This window comes from Piliocolobus tephrosceles, chromosome 17, assembly GCF_002776525.5.
Source record: "Piliocolobus tephrosceles isolate RC106 chromosome 17, ASM277652v3, whole genome shotgun sequence".
Taxonomy (NCBI): Eukaryota; Metazoa; Chordata; class Mammalia; order Primates; family Cercopithecidae; genus Piliocolobus; species Piliocolobus tephrosceles.
Window position 1 is genome coordinate 26,151,514 of NC_045450.1, and position 18,074 is coordinate 26,169,587.

Here is an 18,074-nt window from a genome sequence, read left to right on the forward strand (position 1 = left end):
CCACCACCTATTTTTGAGACAGAGTCTCACTCCATCACCCAGGCTGGAGTGCAGTGGTGTGATCTTGGCTTCCTGCAACCTCCACCTTCCGGGTTCAAGTGATTCCCCTGCCTCAGCCTCTCCAGTAGCTGGAATTACAGGCCCGCCACCATGCCCGGCTAAATTTTGTATTTTTTTTTCTTTTAGTAGTAGAGACAGGGTTTCACTACATTGGCCAGGCTAGTCTTGAACTCCTGACCTCAAATCATCCACCCGCCTCGGCCTCCCAAAGTGCTGGGATTACAGGTGTGAGCCACTGCACCTGGCCCTCATATTTTTCCTTTTTTCTTAGAGACAAGGTCTCACTGTGTTGCCCAGGCTAGAGTGCAGTGGTACCAAACTCCTGGGCTCAAGTGATCCTCCCACTTCAGCCTCCCGAGTAGGCAGAACTATAGGCAAACACTGCCATACCCTGCTAATTAAAAAAAAATTTTTTGTAGAGACAAGGTCTCTCTATATTACTTAGGCAGGTCTCTAACTCCTGGCCTCAAACGATCCTCCTGCCTCAGCCTCCCAGATCACTGGGATTAAAGGTATGAGCCACTGCACCTCTCTGAATCTCCCCATTTTTAAATATTGGCAATGAATTTGTGTTTTGCTTTGTTTTTTTTTCAACATTGCATGAACCAAACAAATACCCCTACAAGCCAGATCCAGCTTACAGTCTGTTCTCTGTTTGTTTGTTTTTTGGGTTTTTTTGGAGATGGAGTTTGGAGTTCAGTGACACAATCTCGGCTCACTGCAACATCCACCTCACGAGTTCAAGATATTCTCCTGCCTCAGCCTCCTGAGTAGCTGGGATTACAGGCATGCCCCACCACACCCAACTAATTTTTGTATTATTAGTAGAGACAGGGTTTTGCCAAGTTGGCCAGGCTGGTCTCAAACTCCTGACCTCAGGTGATCCATCTGCCTCCCAAAGTGCTGGGATCAGAGATGTGAGCCATCACGCCTGGCCTACAGTCTCCTCCCTAAAACTTTAATGAAAGGGCAGATGTTAGGAGGCACACTCCATTTATGCATTCACTTAGTCATTTATTTATTACACAAAGGGTTGTTTTTCCTTTTCTTTTTTTTTTTTTTTTTTTTGGCATCTTCCATGTGCCAAGAAATTGTGCTAAAAGCCTAGGGTTCTGGAATAACTAGACACGACCCCTTCCCTTGAGCTCACGGCTGAATGGGGGCATGACATGGACGTGAAAAGAGATGATCGTGGGACCCCGAGGTAGGCACCACGCTCGGGGACTGCAAGGAGCCAAGGGCACTTGGATTTGCTGAATTCCCCAGATTGAGAAGGTTAGGAAGAGAATTGCGAGAATTGCAAGCAAGCAGAGGCCCACCCTGTGCCAAGGCACCAGGTCGAGCTAGCGTGGACACGTTCGGGAGCAGCTGTGAGTTTTGTCCCAATGGAGAGTGAATAGGTATTGCAGAAAGCCAAGAAAAGGCGGCTGGGGCTGAGAAAAGTCCCCCAGTTTGGCTTTTTCCATCTGCACCCAAAGCACTCATGACATGCAATTTTGTCGGTGCGAAGGAGAATGACAGCAAGGCGTCCCTGTTCACCTGTCCCTGGGGCCTCCATCAGGGGGAGTCTGCAAACTGAAGCCTCCAAGCTTGGAAACCCTGAAAGGAACAGAATAAATCCCAGGGCTCAGTACCCTGGCCCTGGCCCAGCCAGCGCCTGAGCCAGTGGCTTGCTTTCTTTTCTATTTAAAAATTTTAAAAATTCGGCAGGGTTTTACAAAAGAAAATCAAAGGCTCTGTTTGCCAGGTTAATCAAATAGCGTCCTGTCCTTCTGTCTAGCGTCTTTCCCCTCCCCCAGAGCTCTCCTCAAAGCCGATTAAGTTGATTAAAATAAAGCCCGCTGCATTTTAAATTACGTCTGGTTGGCAGATCAGAGGGGTCCGTGTGGCAGCTTTGTGTAGGCGGTAGGACAGGGTCAGTAGCCTGCTGTGAAGTGCCGTCCAGACGGGGTGATCTGATTCCCCAGTCTGGGTGATGGCCATGGGGTGGCCTGGCTGCTTGCCCTGAGCCCTCACCAGGCCTCTCCTGGTTTTTGTGAGCCAAAGAGCCACTGCCATTTTACTTTGGGGAGAGGCAGAAATGTGCCTAATGATTTCCCTCTCTTGCTGGCCTTCTAGGACAAGAAAGACTCCTCCCCGTGGACCTGCCCCTTCCGCCGGCCTCTCCAGCTGTTTTTTGTTATTCGAAACACAAGACAGCTGGGGGACTTCAGTCTGGCCAAGATCAAAGTTCGGAATTACTGGACAGCTGATGGCGTAAGTAACAGGCGCTGGTTCCCCACTGGGCACTGGGTTGATGGAAACGCTTATCAGTTTGCCAATAGCCTGATTCCTAAAGTTGCAAAATGGATACATGGAGGCCCTGCTGGCCTTGTGTGTGCAGCAGGAGCCTGCTGGCAGGTTCACACTGCATTCTCATAACCCCCAGGGACAGAGCTTCCAGCTGCTGGCGTTGGGAGGTGGTATCAGGCCACCCTTGGGGGAACTGGAAAAATACAAGCTGAGACTCAGTTTTACAGATAAGGAAACAGACACACAGAGAGATTATGTAACTTGCCCCAAGTCACATAGCCAGTCAGTGTCAGAGTGAGAATGTGAACGCCTGCATTCGGACTCCAGGCCCTTTCTCGTAGCCTTCACTTCTCAAATGTTAACTTGCACTGACTCATCCGTGGGATCTGGGATCTTGCTAAAATGCAGGTTCTAATTCAGCAGGTCTGGGGCAGGGCCTGAGATTCTGCAGGTCTAGCCAGCATCACAATCTTCCTATTCTGTGGACCTCACTGTGACTAGCCAGGCTCTTAACCTCTGGCTGTTGTGCCCCTCTGGTTCTATTTTTTATTTTTTTAAAGACTAGTCAAGTACAGTCATGAGAAGGGGCGATAGAATGGAAAAAGGAGTTAGTTCTGTAACTGACTGTGATCAATCGAGATAACTTGCTACCTTTGGACCTACCACCTCCGATTGCAGGATCCACACCCTCCTTTCTAACCTCACACTATCTACCCTCATGCTGCTGCCTGTGCCCACACCCTTTCCTTCCTTCTCCGGGCTGTTTTTCATGCACTCATAGTTCCATCAGGGAACTAAATAGTGAGGAAGGACGAGAATTCACTTGGCCTATCTGCCCTTCTTATGGTAGACATAGGGGCAAGAGTTGTACTTTCCTTTCAAATCTGTAAGCAGTCATTCAAGTGAGATTATAAATAGGAATGGAGTGTCACCTTCAGTCTTGCTAGAGACATTAGGGAGTGGTGAGGACTATGGCAGACTGGCAAGCCCATGCCCTAGGGAAAGGGAAGGGTACTTTTCAGCTTCAACTAAGGGTTGCTTTGTAGAATACCAGCCAGTTCTGCTAGATCTTCCCAACATGCCCAGAGAGCTGGATATCTGAGTTTTGACATGAGCCTTCCTTATTTGTAAATGTCAGTAGCTAATTTAAGTTCTTTTTAAACCACCATACAATTCAAACAAAACTCTTCTTTTTGAACTAGCCTGCCGCCGACTGTGCATAGTGTGGAGAAAGGCGCCTGCCTCAGGCTGGGAGAGATCAGGGAAGGTTCTTGAAGGAACACACACCTGAGCTATGATGGCAAAGGACAATGGCAGTCAGCCGAGGCAGGAAAGGAGAAAGTGTATCCTGGATGGAGGGCTCTGCATGTTCACAGGCATGGAGGTGTGAAAGAACATAGCCTCCTATGCTATGTTCTTTCTCCTATAGTTCTCACTGGCCCTAGGCCCAACCCAGTCTGTCTCCAGCAGCCTCCAGGGAGATCCAGTCACACATCATTGCTGCTTCAAACCCTCAGAGCCTCCCCTTGGCCCAGAGGATCAAGGTCAACCCCCTGAGTGTGACATCAGAGCCTCCTCATCCCCTCACGCCGGGCCCTGCCTCTCTCCTGTCAGAATGCAGGCTGCCCTGGCTTTCCACCCTCTGACCATGGTAGTGATACCTTTATCCCTGCCGCTCACACCCCCATCTCACTCAACTCAGAATGCCCGTCTCTGCCTCATATTCCTGGAAACCCAGACATCACTTTTTCCAGGAAGCCGATCCTGCCCCCTGCCCCCTGCCCCTTGCACTTCTCTGGGACCTCGTGAACATGTTCCACCATCTCCTGACCGGAATTTATGGCTACTTTCCCAGGCCACCATGGACCCCTTAAGAGACGTCTCCACCCCGAGTCATCTCCACTCCCGCCCTAGTGAAAGGAGAAATACATGGTTTATGAATGAATGAATGAATGAATGAATGAATGAGTTCATGTTCCCAATAATCCATAAGCAGCTGTGTTATCCTTACTGATATCCAGATGAGAGGATAGGAGAGGCTAGGTGGCTTGCACAAGACCACATGGCAGGTTGGAGGCAGAACTGGGAACCTAGTCCCAGAGAGGCAGTCCTCCCCTCTTCCCTCCCTCCTTCCCTCCTTCTGATCCTCCCTTCCTGAGCTGCTCTTGCTAGTTCTGCCACCCACCAGCTGTCCATCCACCTAGTGATCACGTCCCGAGCACCTGTCAGTTGTGAGGCACTGTGAGTCAGCAAACTAACAGGACAGGCAGCCCCGGCCAGCTGTGTGTACACACAGTGCTGCCCAGAGCTTTCTCTCATTTCTGATCTTTGAGGTTATTTGTTTGCTTGTTTGTTTTTAAACAAACACCTGAAGTTTAAACTTGAAAAAAAGAAGGCCAAGCCACTGGGAACTTGTGGAAATTTCTCTGGGTGTGTCAGACCCGCCTTCTCCACTTGCCAGCCCTGGCCTCTTGTGTGCTCAGAGGCTGGCCCTCAGACCCCGGAATGCAGCTCCAGCCCACATAGTCACGGCACACTGTGAGCATCTGGGGCCAGGTCCTCTCATTCCAAGTCCCACTCAGTGCTTCCTGGCAGGTGGCCATTGGCACCCTCTTCTGGAATGGGCAATGGAACAATGCCAGCTGCCCGGGCCTCTGCCCTGCAACTCGGCCCTGTCACTGAATATATATCTCAGGACAAGGAAAGCAGATTTTATGTGCAGGATTACAACAAAGATAAGCTTCATCCCTTTTGGCCAGGGCCTGCCTTTGTTCTTTAACCTGTGCTCAGCCTTCCTTGTGCTTATAGAATTGTCTAAAAAGGCATAGGGTCTTAAGAGTCTCTCAGGAGCTTGGGGTGTTGTCACGGGTGTGTGGGGGAGCTGTTGGCTGCAGGGATTTGAGAGCCGAGGTCTTTCCGCACCCAGGGTGGAGTGTGGAGGACTGCGGTTCCTGCCGGGCACCGCTTATGTAACACACACCCATCTGTTGCCAGAATTTACCAGGAGCAGAAAAGCGCAAACAAATGCAGCTGCAGGTTGGTTTGATTTAATATTCTCCAGAGGATGCTATTACTGTGTGTTTTAGAGGAGATAAAATGAGAGTTTATAGGAAATATAGCTTGGCCTGGTAGACATGGCTTGTTAATACAGTGTTTTGTGTATGGGAATCTGAAGAAGAAAAGTTAAATGTGGGCAGCTAATCCAACCAAGGCTTATTTAGAATGGAAGAAAGGAAGGGATTAGAAAAAGGGGAGTCTCTTTTATTGGGAAATGTGCTGCCTGTGAAATCCTCACGCTAGCATTTACGGACTCCTTCCCCCCTCACTTAGTGATGCTGTAAGTGTCAGCTGGGCCAGAGGAGAGGGATGGGAGAGGCGAAGTGAGGACGTGGAAGCTGCACTGCCACCACAGCAGTGCACAGAAGGCAGCAAACAGATGCCTCTACTTGTGACAGCTGCCATTTATTCAATGCCATAGGTATCAGGCACATATAGGCACCCTGTGGGCACTCAGTAAATATTCAATGCATGAATGAATAGCTGAACAAATGAATTATCTCAGTTAACCCCCAGTGGTCCTATGAGGCAGGTAGTGGTATTTCCCATCTTATAGACGAAGAAACCAGAACTTCGGACAGTGAGATCCCAGATGGCAAATAGGCTGTGTCTCTTTTGCCAATGCTGATGGGAAACAGCTTGCTGGAGTGCCATCCTGAGAAAGATCTGGAACCTTCTTTCTGGTTCATCGAGGAAAGGGCGCGATGATTGATCAGCCACGTCTGCCGTGGGCTCAGGAGGATATGCTACTATGTGTGTCATATCTTTTGGTATTCCCCAGATTAAGTGACTTGCCCAGCTAGCAGGTGGTAAGAGACAAAGCCGGGGAGGGGAATTTGAGGTCCGCTTTGTCTTTCTCTGATTTTTCACGGCACTGGTTCTCCTGCAGAGTGGCATCTGTTGGGAGGAAGAAACCGATAGTCTCCCTTCTATAGTAGGTAATAACTCATCCAAAAAGTGGGCTTCCAGCAGCTCTCCATGCTCCATCTGTTTGCCTTTATAATAGTCATATTAGCTATGTGTGACAGTACAGATAAGCACACCATCCCCATCATCACCCACAGCGTCACCAGGCAAGTGCCGCCTCCAGCCTGGTCACGCTAGGAAGTGGGACAGCAGTGAGCATCCAGGCAGGACGGGCACCCAGGGTATATTTCGTATACAGAAAGGCACTCATTAAATTGTTTTTCATAAATAAATGCTACATTTCCCCAGGGGCATATTTCTGTGACATGTAATGTGGTCTAGGCCAGGGGTCCCCAGCTCCCGGGCCACAGACCGGTACCAGTCTGAGGCCTGTTAGGAACCAGGCCGCATAGCAGGAGGTGAGCCCCGGATGAGCCAGCATGACCACCTGGGCTCTGCCTCCTGTCAGATCAGCAGCGGCATGAGATTCTCACAGGCATGGGAACCTTATTGGGAACTGCACATGTGAAGGGTCTAGGCTGTACACTCCTTATGAGAATCTAATGCCTGATGATCTGAAATGGAACAGTTTCATCCCAATACCATCCCCACCCCTGCCACCATCCATGACAATAGCACAGGACAGTGAACAAGGGCCACAGGGAGGAGGAGGCCGGGCTGCTTGGAGCCAGGTGGCCAGAGTCCTTCCCCGAGCTCAGTGATGACCAGGAGCATCCATGGGGCATCTGTGGGAAGGGCATTCCCCACAGGGCACAGCAGGAGCAAAGGCCCTGCAGCAGGAGTTCAAGGACTGTGGTTTTGCCAAGTGGCTGGAGCATGGGGAACAAGGAGTGTCATGGGAGGTCCCAGAGGGAGGTGGGGACAAGATCCTGTGAGCCAGCAGGTTTGGATCTGATTCGGAGACAGGCAGAATATAGTATGGTCAGAGCCAGCCTATCTGAGACCATGTGGCCTGGGGCAGGTTACCTCACATCTCTATGCCTCAGCGTTATCTGGAAAATGGGATATTGTCCAGTGAATGCATGTAAAGTGCTCTGAGTTGTTCCTGGCCTTCTGCCCTCTGTACAAGGGTCAGTTATTAGTGTCATCGCTGGAGGCTTGTGAGCAGGGTGACATGATCTGATGGACGATGTTTGTTTGTTTGCTTGTTTGTTTGTTTTTCTAGATAGTCTCTCTGTGTTGCCCAGGCTGGAGTGCAGTGGCGTGATCATGGCTCACTGCAGCCTCAACCTCCTGGGTTCAAGTGATCCTCCTACCTCAGCCTCCCAAGTAGCTGGGACTCCAGGTGTGCATACCACCACAGCTAGTTTTTTTTTAATTTTTTGCAGAGATAGGCAGGTCTCAAACTCTTGGCCTCAAGTCATCCTCCCGCCTCAGCTGGGATTACAGGTGTGAGCCACCACGCCCGGTCCTGATTGAGGAATTTAAAAGACTACTCTGGTTGATTTGGAGAATGGATCAGGGAGCAGAGGGAGCCCAGAGAGAGGAGGCTCGAGACATAGTCTAGCTAAGAACAGCCTAGCTAAAGATGGTGGTGGCTTGGATGAGGGTGTCAGTGCTCTTGGGGTGCCCTTTGGGTGGACTCAACTCATCCCATGGCTATTTGCATTTTCAGCAATGCCTTTTTCTGGGAAGAAGTTTCAAATGAATGCAAAAGTGAAGGGATTAGTTCAGTAATGAGGCGTGTGTCCATCACCTACTTCAGTAATTATCAACATTCTGCTATTGTTGTTTCACGTATCCCCCTAACATTTGAAAGCAAATTGTAGTTATCACACTATTTCACTCATAAATCCTTCAGTATACATCTCTAACAAAAAAAGACATTTGTTTGTTTATTTTTCTGTAACCTTGATGACACTATCGTGCGTAGCCATAATTAATTATCATGCTCTGATACCCACTTCATATTTAAACATTCCTAATTCTCTCAAAATTATTTCTTTTACACTTGTTTTGTTTGAATCTGATACAAACCAAGACCAAACATTGCAATGACTCGGAAGTCAAAGATGTAACCTTCATTTGGTCACCCGAGTCAGTGTGGCCTGATGGCTGTGCCCCATGGCAGGGTTTGGGCACTGGGGGGCCCAGGAAGTATGATGGGCATCTTAGCAGGGCAACTGGTGAAAAGGGGACTGACCCCATTGCGTGGGAAGCTTCCTGAGCTGTGGACCTCAGGCTTGGTCTAGGCCACTGCCAATGGTCAGAGGGTGCTTTCCGTTGGGTGGGATGCAGTGAGTACAGTCTGTGGGCAGAGTCCTCACTCAGGTAGGTACAGACATGGTAGCCATGAGAGTTCCAAGAGGGTGAGCCTTAAAGCGGGTCCCCAGCCAGCAGGGGAAGGAGAGGTGAACAGAGAATTCAGCCTTTCTTTCTTTCTTTCTTTCTTTCTTTCTTTCTTTCTTTATTTATTTATTTAGAGACAGAGTCTCGCTTTGTCACCCAGGCTGGAGTGCAGTGGCCCGATCTCAGCTCATGCAAACTCCACCTCCTGGGTTCAAGCAGTTCTCCTGCCTCAACCTCCTGAGTAGCTGGGACTACAGGCACGCACCACCATGCCCAGCTAATTTTCATATTTTCAGTAGAGATGGGTTTTGCCATGTTGGCCAGGCTGGTCTCGAGCTCCTGACCTCAAGTGACCACTTGCCTCAGCCTCCCAAAATGCTGGGATTTACAGGCATGAACCACTGGGCCCAGCCACATTCAGCCTTTAAAGAGAGCAGCCCCACAAGAACATGGGGATTCAGAGCCAGGCTCTACTCCTAGAGAGAATGAAAGTGGATGCAGAGCCAGCATGGAAGCTGAGACCCATGTCCTGTGCTGTGCGGACCAGGTGGGCAGGCTGCAACTGGAAGTAGGCAGATGTCTGGGCAGGGGAGGGCTGCCCACCCAGGTGTAGGTGCTGACTGGCGCAGCAGGGGAAATCACAGATCGCCTGGAGGGTGGAGCTTCCCACCTGCCTCCTGCCAGCCTTGGCCAGGACTGACTCAGTAGCTGAGCCTGTTGATTGGAGTTCTCAGTAGCAGGGCTGTTTTATCAGCCAGGATTCTCTTGGTAGCAAAAGACAGAAAACCCAATTAAAACTGGGTTAAGCACAAAATAGAAGTCTTTGGCTCATGTAAGAGAAGACGCTGGGTGGCTGGCTTTAGGTATGGCAGCATCCAGGAGTTCACATGATGTCATCAGGAATCTGCCTCCCTCCATCACTTAGCTCTCTTCTCTCTTCTCCTCTGTGCTGGCCTCATCCTCAGGTTCCACGTGGTAGCCCCCAGTGGCATCAGGTTCATGTTTATTTCAGCAGCCCCCGCAGAAAGAGACTGTCCTCATGAAAGCTGCAATCTAGCGCTTATTATTGGTCAGACCTGCATTGCTACCTGCAGTGGGCCCACATTATTCACATGAGGTGAAATTAAGAGAAGGCTGGATTTTCAATGGGAAATTGAAGTGCTGCCTCTGAAAGAGGGAAAAATCACCAGGGAAGATAGAAAATCATACCCGACCTAGGTCCTTTTTCTTTTTCTCCAAGAACATAGGAGTCACATGCTGTTGAATTTATTCATCAGCTCCCAAACTTAAACCTTCCTTGACACTTAACCACATAACAAAGCTGCAGGCCTGACCACTGGATCGCCGTTTCTGGCCTTTCTTACTGTGAATGCCCACTACTCCCACTTGGCACACCCAAACCCTGCCCATCTGTCCACCCACGCCAGGCTTCCTTCTCCACTTCCTTTTTCTGTCTGTGCCAGCTCCTGGCTCATAACTTTGATCCTCTGACTTCCCTTTGCCCCTCACTGTCAGGCATCTCTAAGTCCTACCAGTTCGATTTCCAAAACCAGTCTCCTTCCCAATCCAGCTCATCCCTCCCCTTCTACCTGTTACTGTGTGAAGCCTTATTCCCGTGTATCCCCATCCTCCCCTCCACTGCTCATGGGCTCAGCCCCTCCTCTCATCAGCAGAGGTTTGTCAATTGCCCCAAGCCCAGGCATCGTGCTGGGAATCAGCACTGATATGCTGCCTGCCCCTGCAAGCTCGTGCCCAGGCGGGGGAGGCCCGGGGCCCTACAGTGAAGGGCATGAGCCCAGGGCCTCCCAGCTGCAGAATGCCTCAGGGGAGCAACTATGACCCACTGCTGTCACATGCCTCCCAGAGCATCCTGGGAAGAAGGCTGGACACAGAGGCTGTGCACAGTCACCAGATGCAGCTCACAGGTAGACTTCCGCTGGATCACGTTTTCAAAATTATTGGAATTAATAGCCAACATTTTTAAATTGGGAGGTTTTGCATGAAAATATGAAGTTTTTTGCATTTTTTGAGAAACTAGAAGATCCCACATTTATACCTGGAAACTTAAGTGGAGCTGAGTCACAGCGACAGTTGTCCTTATACCCCATTGCCTGTCTCATTTGCGTTACTTGCCTGGACCCTGCGTTTGCATTGGTGACTTCCACCACTCCCTGACCCCAAAATCTGACTCTCTGGCTCTTTCATGCTTAGATAGCTTTGACCTCCCACTGGCCCCCATAAAACTCTTCTCTCCCCTCTGCCTTAGCTCCTGCCATCCCCAGAGCCTGGAATACCTGACCCCTCTTGTTACAAACCTGCCTTTCAAAACACTGAGGTTCAGCTTGAGCCTGACTTCACAGACAAGCCTCCCCGTACCCCTAGCCTGCCTTAGGCCCCTTCCGGGGGTCTCCAGCCACACCCTTCCTGGCACCAAGTCCCTGCTTCCTGAGGGTGTTCCTTAGGGTCCTGAGTTTCTGACATACAAACAGGCACCCCCGGCCAAATCTGCCCTGTGATGCATTCGGTTTGGTCTTCACAGTGTTTACAGCTTATGAATTGTTCAATGACAACATTTGGAAATTGGCTTTTGATGACCTGGCAGTATTCCCTCTCTTTCATCCACTGGCTGGAGCGGAATGCTCCCTGCTGCCTCTGGACTTGAGGGTATGCGTCGTTCAGCTCACAGACACCCATGGCTGCGGTGCCACTAGCATTTGCGCATGCAACCCCTTCACCTACAGCTGGTTGTGAGCTCTTCAAGGCGAGGACCCTGGCTTGCTTCCTTTGCATCCCACACAGGCCAGGACCCTCCCCTACCACCCCCGCCCCCCAACACCAAAAGACCCCCATACAGTATGGGCTGCATTGAATAAAATTGCAAGATTTGCATGCCAGGGCCTCAACCCAAACTTAGTTGAGTTTTGACCTCAGAGTGCATAGGGCTCCTCCTATGGCTGCTGCCAACCTCTGCCAGAAACCGGGGGATTGCTGCACTGGGCCCTGCAGAGCACTGTCTCTGAGCCATGCCAACCCGAGCAGCCAGCCTCGATGGGTCTATACATTTAGGTGCGGTACATTAGGTACAAGACATGAGGGTAACCCCTGTTTCTTGCATATGTGGCAAACAGCATTTTATATAGCACTTTATATAAATCAGCTCATTTATTCTGCACAACAGTCCTATGAGAGAGGTACTGCAGTTACCAGCTCCATTTTACAGATGGGGAAACTGAGGTACAGAAAGGCAGAGCAACTTGCTGATGATCACATGACTACCAGGCAGTCTGGTGCCCACTTCACAGCCCTGCTTTTCTTTTTCTTTTCTTTACTTTTTTTTTTTTCTTTTGAGATGGAATCTCACTCTGTTCCCCAGCTGGAGTATAGTGACATGATCTCGGCTCACTGCAGCCTCTGCCTCCTGGGTTCAAGCGATTCTCCTGCCGCAGCGTCCTGAGTAGCTGGGATTACACATGTGTGGCCCTATACCTGGCTAATTTTTTTGTATTTTTAGTAGAGATGGAGTTTCACCATGTTGGCCAGGCTGGTCTTGAACTCCTGACCTCAGATTATCCGCCCACCTTGGCCTCCCAAAGTGCTGGGATTACAGGCATGAGTTACCGCACACGGCACAGCCCTGCCTTTCTATAGAGCGACCATTGTCACTGGAGAGCCAGGCCCTGCAGGAGGGCAGCCATTACTCCTCATGTTAGTGCCAACCCGGTGTTGCCACACAGCCTAAGTTTTCCAACAGAGGCCAGAAATGCACCTTGTTATGTGAAAGTTCGCAATTTGTAAATATCACTAATAATTCTAAAATTCTTAAATGCCTGGTGAGCTAAACGAGCATGGTTTCAGCCAGAGGACCACCAGTGTGTGAACTAATCAGATCCCATCCATGTTCGTTATCCTGAGTCTGTGATGCCAGGTGGGCCATGGCATGGTCTTCCCAGAGTGTGGCATATAGTAGGTGTTTGTTAAATGTCTCAGTGTCTTACCGTCTTCTTCTGTCCCTTCTAGGAAATCAAATTTCACATCACAAAGAATGGTTTTCACTGGCCTTCCTCCCAAGGGACATGTAAAAGACCATGAAGGTCACTCCCCAGTGAAACCAGAACTCCCTGAAAGTTTATTCCCCAAAGCAAGACCTCAGGACAGATAGGAATAACCCTTTTCCCTGTCCTTGACGGTCTTGCCTCCTGGGGAGGACAAGTATGTGTCTGTGGACACTTGGCTAAGCAGTAGGTGCAGAGAACCAGGTTGCAAGCCCAACACTGAAACCTCAGAGGAAGACTCAAGTCAACCAGAGTCGGGGAGGAGGGGAAGACAGGGAGGGCCAGGGGCTCCCTGGAGGAGTCAGCCCTTGAGCCACGTACTGAAGTGTGCGTGGCAGCGCTCTGGGAGACAGCACCTCACCCCCCGATAGCCCTCCATACCTCGATAGACCTACAGTTGGAATAAAAGCAGTGAGTCCAGGAGACAAACCCTAAACCCCTGGCCCAGAACCCCTGACTCCTTCCTGTTCTGGAGCTAACACTTCCGGGCAAAGAGCTTAGGAAGGACAGCAGCCCATGCTTTTGCTCTGCAGAGGTGCCAGTGAATGTTCCCAGCCAATGACACAACTCCCAGAGTGTGGGACTCCTGCAGTGTGGGCTCCCTGGGCTGTACCTGAAGTCCAGCCAGTGCACATCTGGGCCAAATTCAGTTGTGTCGCCATGCCAAGGAGCCATTTGCCTTAACGGACCCACCTTGGCATATAGTATTTGGGCCTAGCCAATGTTTCGTTCCAGAGGTTTGTTCTCAGGTTGTATAGGCTGCGCCAAAGGCAGGTGCTCCTCTCCAGGGAAAGTGACTTAAGATGCTAAAGCCCGGCCGGGCGCGGTGGCTCAAGCCTGTAATCCCAGCACTTTGGGAGGCCGAGACGGGCGGATCACGAGGTCAGGAGATCGAGACCATCCTGGCCAACACGGTGAAACTCCGTCTCTACTAAAAAAATACAAAAAAACTAGCCGGGCGAGGTGGCGGGCTCCTGTAGTCCCAGCTACTCGGGAGGCTGAGGCAGGAGAATGGCCTAAACCCGGGAGGCGGAGTTTGCAGTGAGCTGATATCCGGCCACTGCACTCCAGCCTGGGCGACAGAGCGAGACTCACTCTCAAAAAAAAAAAAAAAAAAAAAAAAGATGCTAAAGCCCACAGCTGTGCTTCGCTGTTGTCACAGTGGAACTGTGCCACCATGAATCTTTGCTGGGCAGTTGTGTGTTCATTGCAAAAGACATACCATTCTACCCTGGGGCCAGGGAGGAAAGTGGCCTTGCTGAGTTAATTACTTAGATTGAAATAATATTAATATTGTATTAAAAATGCTTTACAGTTTCAGCACAGTTGATTCTTGCCAACCGTAAAGAAGGAAGAGAAGGACAAAATGTGGGCCAGGAAAGGTGTTCCCATTAACTACACACCAGCCACAGAGTTTCAAAGTGTCCTTTTCAAAATCCATTGCAAAGGGGGGTTGAGGCAGCATGAACAAAAGGCATAAAAATAACTCTAGTTAAGGAAGGAAAAAAAATATTCACACCAAAGAAACAAGACACACACACACACACACACACACACACACACATACACACAAGCAGAGAGAGAGAGAGACACAAGGTTCTAAAGGTTAAGACATTCTGGCAGGAAGGAATTTCGTCGTGCACTTCCTGGAAGAAGATAGAACAAGGGAGAAAGAGCCTGGGGTTAAAGCTCCGACGACTGGAGGGGGAGGAAGCAGGCTGGTTTATGAGGAGAGGATTTTCCCCCTGGATCCTTTCCTAAAGATGTCCTTTATACAGAACTGCACTGAGGGGGTGTGGAGGAATCCAGACTCACAGAATCTTCCATCCTGCGTTCTTCCTGGGGCAGATGTGGCTCTCATACAGCCTCTAAGCACACCCTTGTGGTATAATGACACTTATGCAGTATATACGTAAATATGTAGAAAAATGTCTCAAAGGACTGGAACCCACGCACATACACACGCCCACCACCCAGTGGAGGTGGAGGTTGGGGCTGGGGTGGGATAGGAGACAGTTTGTCCATAGGGACTTATTTATTTATTTTATTTTGTTTTATTTTATTTTTGAGACCGAGTTTCCCTCTTTTGCCCAGGCTGCAGTGCAGTGGCACAGTCTCGGCTTACTGCAACCTCCACCTTCTGGTTTCAAGTAATTCTCCTGCCTCAGCCTCTCGAGTAGCTGAGATTACAGGCACCTGCCACCACGCCTGGCTAATTTTTGTATTTTTAGTACAGACGGGGTTTCACCATGTTGGCCAGGCTGGTCTCAAACTCTGGACCTCATGATCTGCCCGCCTCAGCCTCCGAAAGTGTTGGGATTACAGGTGTGAGCCACTGCACCTGGCCCATAGGGACTTATTTAAAAAAAAAAAAAAAAAAAAAAAAAGGCCAGGCATGGTGGTTCACGCCTGTAATCCCAGCACTTTGGGAGGCCTAGGCAGATGGATCACCTGAGGTCAGGAGTTCGAGACCAGTCTGGCCAACATGGTGAAACCCCATGTCTACTAAAAATACAAAAAATAGCTGGGCATAGTGGCGTGCCTGTAATCCCAGCTACTTGGGAGACTGAGGCACGAGAATCGCTTGAACCTGGGAGGCAAAGATTGCAGTAAGCTGAGATCACACCACTGCACTCCAGCCTGGGTGACAGAGAGAGATGCCATCTCAAAAAATAAAAATAAAATTTTTAAAAAGGGTGGAGGCTCAGAGCTCCACTGGTATAGGTGCTCCTGACAGTGGCTAGGCTAGCATGGGCCAGGACTGGGGCTTTCTTGGAATCTAGCTTGACCCACAGAAAGATGGTGGTTAAGACTTTAGCATGCCAACCATAGTGGCTTACCACACACCAGCCATGTGACCTTGGGGAAGGCATGTGCCTCAGTTTCTCCATCCATAAGATGGGGCCCTAATGCTTCCCTTGCAGGATTGTTCTGAGGATGGTGTAGGACAAGGCAGTCTGTTATCCCTTAAACAGAATATCCAGAGAAGTGACTAATATTCATTCCCTACAGGGACCCTACTCTGGTGATCCTTGGGCCACATCTGCCCATGAATGTGGCTTGTTTGGCCTGCAGACTGCTGGAAACATTTCAGAGCTCAGAGCTGCCAGGCAGGGCATGACCCTCCCACCTCCCCCATGACCCCTGCATACCACTGGTTTCCACCTAAGCCCACTCCTCTCTCTTACCTGCCTGACCCCTGCCTGCGCCTGCTTCCCTCTCTCAGTTCCCTCACAGCTTGGTGGGGACAGGGCAGCTGATGGCTGGGGGTCAGATGGGCTCTGGACTGGGGAAGGAAGATGGGTGGCCATGTCATAGAAGTCGGGCACCCTATTAGGAAAGCTAGGATGCCCACCTTGTGACTGTGCTGGACTAGATGGTTTCCCCATCACCCACCACCTCTTTAAAGGAAGGTGTTTCTGTCTCACCAGATGTCCCTATGGCAGTAATTTTGCACGGCCAGTCATTGAAAACTGCCCATGCTGTCTGTCTCAAATAGCTGTTTCCCAATGAATTCACAGCATGCACTTGCTCTGTGCCTCTGCTAAACAGAGAATCCATCCATATAAACATGTAAAAGAGTGCTTTGAGAATCGACTTTTCTGACAGTCGGCAAAGAGTAGCCTGTCATCCGCAATTGGATGATTGAAGCCGAGTTCCTGTGGTGTAACACAGGCTGGACGGTTCTCCTTCTAAATTGCTGCAGAAACCTCTGTAACTCAGTGATCCTGAAATTTGTTAGCTCCTACTCACCTAGCGTTCGGGAAGGCTAAGCAGGAGGTTAGTATAGGTGAACATCTCCGGGATCTCGGATGCCATCTCCCAAGAGCAGATCAGAAGCCAAGGCAACGTGGGAAATAAATGATCTGGAGGTGAAACCCACAGACCGCCGCTTTTCTGATCAGGTTGGTTCTTAGAGCACTATTGAGAGAGCAGTGCTGTCCAGGAGAGAATGCTGTGTTTATTCATTTGCTATTCCAAAGTAAATTCTTTATTTATTTATTTATTTATTTATTTTTAGTTTATTTAGAGACGGACCTTCACTGTCGTCACCCAGGCTGGAGTGCAATGGCACGATCTCAGCTCACTGCAACTTCCGCCTCCCAGGTTCAAGCGATTCTCCTGCCTCAGCCTCCCGAGTAGCTGGGATTACAGGTTCACACCATCACGCCAGGCTAATTTTTGTATTTGTAGTAGAGATGGGGTTTCACCATGTTGGCCAGACCGGTCTTGAACTCCTGACCTCAGGTGATCCATCCACCTCGGCCTCCCAAAGTATTGAGATTACAGACGTGAGCTACCGCACCCAGCCCAAAAATAATTGTTGGGTGGCTACAATGTGCCCTTGGACAAGACGGGCAGGACCTCAGCTGTCTTGGAGCCTAACTTTGAGTGGGAAAAGCAATAAATAAGTTAAAAGCTGATAAGCAAGACCATTCAGAGACTAAAAGGAAATCAAACAGGGCAATAAGATAGAGAGGGGACTGATGAGGTGGGGCTGCTCTAGAGGGATAGTCACAGAAGGCCCTGAACAGAAGAAGGAGCAAGGCTGTGGGCATCTGGGGCAGAGCATGCCAGGCAAGTGCGCAGGCTCTAAGGCAGGAGCAGGCTGAGCCACGTCAAGGAACCGAGGCAGGTGCCAGGAGCCAGAGTCAGAGAGGTCAGTGAGCACCCCTGAACAGGGGTAGGATTTATTGTCAGTGCCATAGGAAGTCACTGGGCAGCTTTAAACAGGAGGCTCCCAGGATCTGATTTCAGTTGTTAAAAAAAGACTCACTGCTGTGTGGAAAATGAAGTGAGCGCAGCGTTTGGGGGAGACAGCCCCGAGTGGAGGCGGAGAGACCAATTGGAGGCGACGGTGGTGTCTCTCTGGGAGACCCTGGTGGCCCGGGCAGCAGCACACTCGGGCGAGGAGGTCAGCTCCAGGGTGTGTTCTGGAGAAAGAGCCGAGGGACGTGCCGACACACTGGATGTGAGTGAGAAAGTGAGAGGGGACGAGGGGATGAGGGGACGGTGAGCTTTTTAGCAACTGCTCGAATGATGGACCCATTTTTAAGATAGTTGAAGACTAGGTTTGGAGAAGGTGATTTCAGAATTCTGTTTCAGGCACACCAGGCACAGTGATTCACACCTGTAATCTCAGCGCTTTGGGAGGCCAAGGCAGGAGGATCCCTTGAGCCCAGGAGCTCAAGACCAGCCTGGGCAACAAAGTGAGACCCCGTCTCTACAAAAAAATAATTTCTTTTAATTAGCTGGCCATAGTGACATGCACCTGTAGTCCCAGCTATCCAGGAGGCTGAGACAGGAGGGTCACTTGAGCCCAGAAATCCAGGTTGCAGTGAACCCTGATCAAGCCACTGAACACCAGCCTGGGCAACAGAGCAAGACCCTGTCTCT

General features: G+C 50.1%; 1 protein-coding gene across 9 annotated transcripts in view; it reads left to right on the top strand.

Annotated features, from left to right (window-relative positions):
* Window positions 1-18,074, top strand: part of KIAA0556 (KIAA0556 ortholog) — a 233,999-nt gene that overhangs the window by 171,730 nt on the left and 44,195 nt on the right. For all 9 annotated transcript variants that reach the window (XR_002726524.1, XM_023192932.1, XM_023192933.1 and 6 more), the window contains one exon: window positions 2,179-2,316. Coding sequence is in view for 8 of the 9 variants with exons in the window: in XM_023192932.1 (XP_023048700.1) it covers window positions 2,179-2,316 (138 nt within the window). In the remaining variant the exon portion in view is untranslated. The remainder of the gene's footprint in view (window positions 1-2,178; window positions 2,317-18,074) is intronic.